This window comes from Opisthorchis viverrini (assembly GCF_000715545.1).
Source record: "Opisthorchis viverrini unplaced genomic scaffold opera_v5_511, whole genome shotgun sequence".
NCBI lineage: Eukaryota > Metazoa > Platyhelminthes > Trematoda > Opisthorchiida > Opisthorchiidae > Opisthorchis > Opisthorchis viverrini.
Genome location: NW_008752170.1, coordinates 193,821 through 198,606, shown reverse-complemented (window position 1 = coordinate 198,606; position 4,786 = coordinate 193,821). Strand labels below are relative to the sequence as shown.

General features: G+C 45.3%; 1 protein-coding gene across 1 annotated transcript in view; it reads left to right on the top strand.

Annotated features, from left to right (window-relative positions):
* Positions 1 to 863: 863 nt before the first annotated feature.
* T265_11495 (hypothetical protein) overlaps positions 864 to 4,786 on the top strand; it is a gene marked incomplete at both ends in the record, with an annotated part of 47,354 nt that continues 43,431 nt past the window's right edge. Inside the window, 3 exons of the mRNA XM_009178164.1 lie at positions 864 to 944; positions 1,700 to 2,043; positions 4,443 to 4,782. Of these exons, the coding sequence (XP_009176428.1) occupies positions 864 to 944; positions 1,700 to 2,043; positions 4,443 to 4,782 (765 nt within the window). The remainder of the gene's footprint in view (positions 945 to 1,699; positions 2,044 to 4,442; positions 4,783 to 4,786) is intronic.

Genomic DNA, 4,786 nt, shown 5'->3' with positions numbered 1-4,786 from the left:
TGCTGTGGACAGGTACGAGTATACGGCAAGCTTCCTCCATAGTTCATCTCATTCAGTGGTGTGGGACAAGATTGCCTCCTCTCGCTTTTTCTCTCCAACTCTGTCATAGATGTGCTATTTGAAATTTCCCTCCCTGTTTGTGAAGCCTCGGGAGTTAAAATGCTACCGGAAGGTTCGCTCACTGACGTTGAGTAGGCGGACGATGTTGCTCCCTTCATATCTTTCCAAAAACGTAATTTTGCCGCACGGTTGCAAGAACCTCATACCTGCAAAGTGTAGAGTGCTGCTAGAAGACTGAGTAGGATCAAACAAACCACATGCTTGTAGATGAGCTAACCGATGAGGCAGATAACTGTCTACCTTGGCAGTTGTGCAAGTTTCGATGGCCTGGCTGGGGACGAGATTATTTATTGAATCGGGAAAGCCAGGCTAGGTTTTGCCCAAGTCTTACCCCGATGGTGCTACGTGAACTCAGTTTGTCAAGAACGGAGTACTACGCAGTGCTGTCCATGCTGTTTTGTGAATAAGGGACGTGTCCTGTACGCACAGACGAAATTAAAACTGTCAGTACCCATCGGTGTCTCTAAAGCGTTAATGAGGTTTGATGCGAACATCGGATTAGCGATGCTTAGGTACGCCAGGTAGTTTTAGGAAGAAGGAACTCTTCTGTGGTGGATGAACTGTCCACCCTCGGTGGATTAAGCTGGTTGAAGGTATGTACTTCGAATCCCATAAGATTATCTACATCACACAGCCCTTTTCATCCAGCGCTGTGCTGATTTGAGGCCATGGAGAAATGGGCAGTGAATGATTTAACACCGATGTATAAAAACACTGACCAATAACCATATTCGTGTCGAAAAATGCCGCCTCACTGGATCGGGACCCCGGGATCCAACTCACCAGTCACCATAATCATATCCAACGAGAGCGTGACATCAGTGGTAAACACTGATGCTTCGCTGCCGTGTTTGAAAGCCTAGTTGTGAAGAAAAAAATATAAGGGGACGTTGCAGACGAACCGCCGACAGGCCACTATCAACGGGTATCCAGTGAAACAAGGTTACGTCCGCGCGGTGACCTAGGACGATAAACACCCCCCGCACACCTTTGCACCGCAGCCTCTGAATCGCCAGAGGTGTGCAGCTGGAAGCGAGTGGAGAATGAGGGACTGTTAGCTCAACCACTGTTGTTACATTTTGAATTATTGTTTCTGATGCACAGCACACATCATAACCAAGTGAGTCCAGTGTGAGATCAAAAGCAGTTTGTTATCCTGCTGGCTTCATAGTACGGACATTGATGGTGGCCAGATAGACTTGAATATTGATTGCGAGATACTTGAGAATGTTGCAGCCGGACGGCGTGCAGACGTTGCTTGCAAAACCTATACAAGACCATTGGAATCATCAGTCCTTGCTGATGGACCTAAAACGATAGAATTATTAATGGGATGTAGAGATGGGGAAGAAAAACTATATGAGAGAGAAGTAAAGGAGGCTTCAGCATTAGCATGTTTTTGCTTATCCGTGCGGCTTAGGGCACCGCTCGGCGACCGATGTTGCATGAGTTTATTTATGTATTTGCAGCTCTTAGTTGCATGTAGGAGGCGGTAATGCCAGGGCGCTGAGACATAGACAAGAGAAATATTAGGGTCCTCGACCGAAGCCTGTGACTCAGAAGCCTGACCGTAAGGTAGCGGTGTTTGGTGGGAAATGCAAGCACAACCATTTTTCCGGAGCATGTCGCCACACATGTTCCAACCCCCAACCTGGAGGGGCAGGAATCTGTCGGTCAAACCTCTAAACCATTGACCAACCTTGGTATGAGAGACTGTGCGAGTGCCGCGCGGCCACCCATCCCCAGTATAGCTCAGTGGGTTGACGAGGTACACAAACCGTCACACTACAGTCAACTCCAGTATCTTGGTGACGGAAACCCACCAACGATTTATGACGCTGGCAGCCACGGCCCAATAACACATCCGTTGGTGCTCGTGTATCCGAACTATAGTCTTCACTACTTGGCTGTCCAATTCTCTGAGTAACCCAACATTTCATTACCTCCAATAGTGTATCTCCTACGTTCTTCCACTTTCCTGTGATCAAACCGTAGCAGTTGGACCGATGTACCCATGATACATGGTTTAAAGCTGAAAGGTTGATTTGAATCTTACGGGATGTGGAGCTGCGCAAGCTGTCGTATCACGACAGAATCCTGTCTTTTCGTGATATAAATGACATTGGTTGGGTAGTCGATTTGTCCATGTTCTCACCCACCATTTCTGGCACTGCTGGCTTCGACAGCATACCCCGTCACTCACAATGTGTAATTGTGTTTGGTCACCACCTTCACGCTGTGAGTATATATGTAACAGCGACAATTTGTTATCGGGCCCCACGTTTCGGGCATGAATTTATGTTATTGTGACGGACCAAACGAACCCAAATCATGGAACTCTTATACTCATACTCTTAGGCGAACGCCAAGATTTGGGTTGGTGACAACAGTGCTTCCATAAGTTATTTTGTTGGGAGCCGCCGTATTTCATCACGAATGTGGTCCGGTGGTAAACCTTCCTAGGTACCTGACTGTAAGCTAAGAACCAGCAAATAAAACAGTGATAGTCATGAAAATCGCCAACGCCGGCACATTGATGTGTAACAATATCCTCTAAGAAGGTGACGGGTGTGCGCAATTAATTAGTTTGGACAAACTGTGAACATGCTTCTCTGTCAAGCCAGTAGTGTATTATAATTCTTTGTTACTTTAGAAGAATGCTGTCGTAAACTTCAGTCACGGATTGCACTGTTTCTTTCGTCCAGTTAGAGCTACTGTCTAGGTTATCAGTAACATCCACATTTTCCTGAATGCACTTGGTCTTTTAGAGTTTCAGTTTGAGCTGTTCCAATGTTGCCCGTCGCCAGCATAATGCAGTCTCCTTCTTGTTCGACTCATCTCCTCAAACTTCCGGTTACGTCCTGGGATCTCGACCTCAGTTAGTGGATCGAGATTGCGGACTTGTTAGCCTATATCCGGATAACAATAACTACTGAAGATTTGATATACCCAAGTTTTGTGAGAGTCGAATAGTTCCAGGTCGAAATTAGACATAAGACAGGATACAAGCCTGTAATGTACACATTATTTATCAAGTAACGACAGTACGTGAGCCGAAAATATAGAGTAAAAATTACCAGTCATGACTCCAAAGAAGACTTGCGATTGCACACTAAGTGTCGCTCGCAAGTTGCAGCATCTGTGGATTCCGGCAGCATTCAAGTGATGTTCAGCACAGACACCTCTACCGAGCCTTGTTAAGCCATACGAATTTCCTGATGCGTGGTTTATTTTATGACATACTTGTCCTAGCTTCTTCATTTTAAAGGAACTTTTGGAGTCTATCTGATACAAAACATGTGCCATGGTTGGGATGGACGAAGGATGACTATGTTGAAGTCTGTGACTGGAAATTCTCGTTGCAAAGAATGACAAAGAAGGTTGCGTGTTCCGCTAGGTTAGAAATGGCAACTCCTATCGGGACCCGGAAACACAACGAAAACCTAGGGGACTCATCGATTATTGTTAATCTGTATCTGTTTCGGTTTTTAAGTCCATCACGGATGTGATACCATCGAATGGTGGTAGTAACGTAACTAACCAATAGTGAAATTTTCGGCTCTCAGAAATGGATGACAGTGTCTTGTAGACGTCTGAATTCATCCATGGAGCCTAAACTATTGGGAAACCTATGCAACAAAATATAAATCAAATTGCTATGCACATGAGGTACTTGTCGTATAAACAGTCTTGTTCTCAGCTGCAGATTTACACTCAAAATCTAATCAAAGGAAAGAGGAATAAGTTCTCCAGCGTTAAATTGTTTTAAAATAAATCCTTTGGTCCTCTTCCTCATGCATGGATGTTCCCATTTCTTGATCGCCATTACTACATCACGCTTTTTTACCCGTTGACAATTGAGGGCGCGTTGAAGAAATAACGAAACGATTTTAAGTAGTTATCCGTGAAATACAAGTATTGTTTCGTCACCTATCACCAATCGGACGATCTTTTCTGCAGTAACGATATCCGCCCTGACCTACTTAACTTCCAAGGTTTTATGAAGAGGCTGCACCCTAACGTGGAGCAACACTCCGTACGCCTCAGCAACCCGTTGGACTGCATTGTGAGACACCCTTGCAACATCTACAGTCTCTCTTACAAGATTGTCAGTGAGTGAAGATTTGATACACACGGTCTCCTGGTCTTCTGGGTTGAACGTTAGGCCACGTATATCAATTTGTTCCTTGTAAACATGTGCTATGGTGATAGTACGTTGGCGCCATCCTACTATCCTGCAATCAGTCCTCTGTGCCAGATTCCTTGACTGAAGGCTCTAATCACCATCCTCTCTAAGTGTGAGTGTTCTGGTAATATCCCAGCCTCTACACAGACTTACGGCAGTATGACATCAGTATCAGTATTAGTTCTGATTGTAGTGTGACAGGTGAGGTGAATGCACGAATCTGCAAGGCTCGGACGGCGTTTGCTAATTTAAGACACCTATGGCGTCAGTATAGTTTGTCCCTGAATCTGAAGGGACGTGTGTATCAAGCTAGAGTACGGGTTGTTTTGTTGTATGGCTGTGAGACTTGGCCTATTCGAGCAGCGGAACTGAGACGTCTTCAGGTGTTCGACAATCGTTGTCTCAAAACCATAGCTCGTGTGGGTTGGTGTCGGCAAATCCGTAATGAGGCAGTTAGAAAGCGAGATTTCGGTTGTGTAA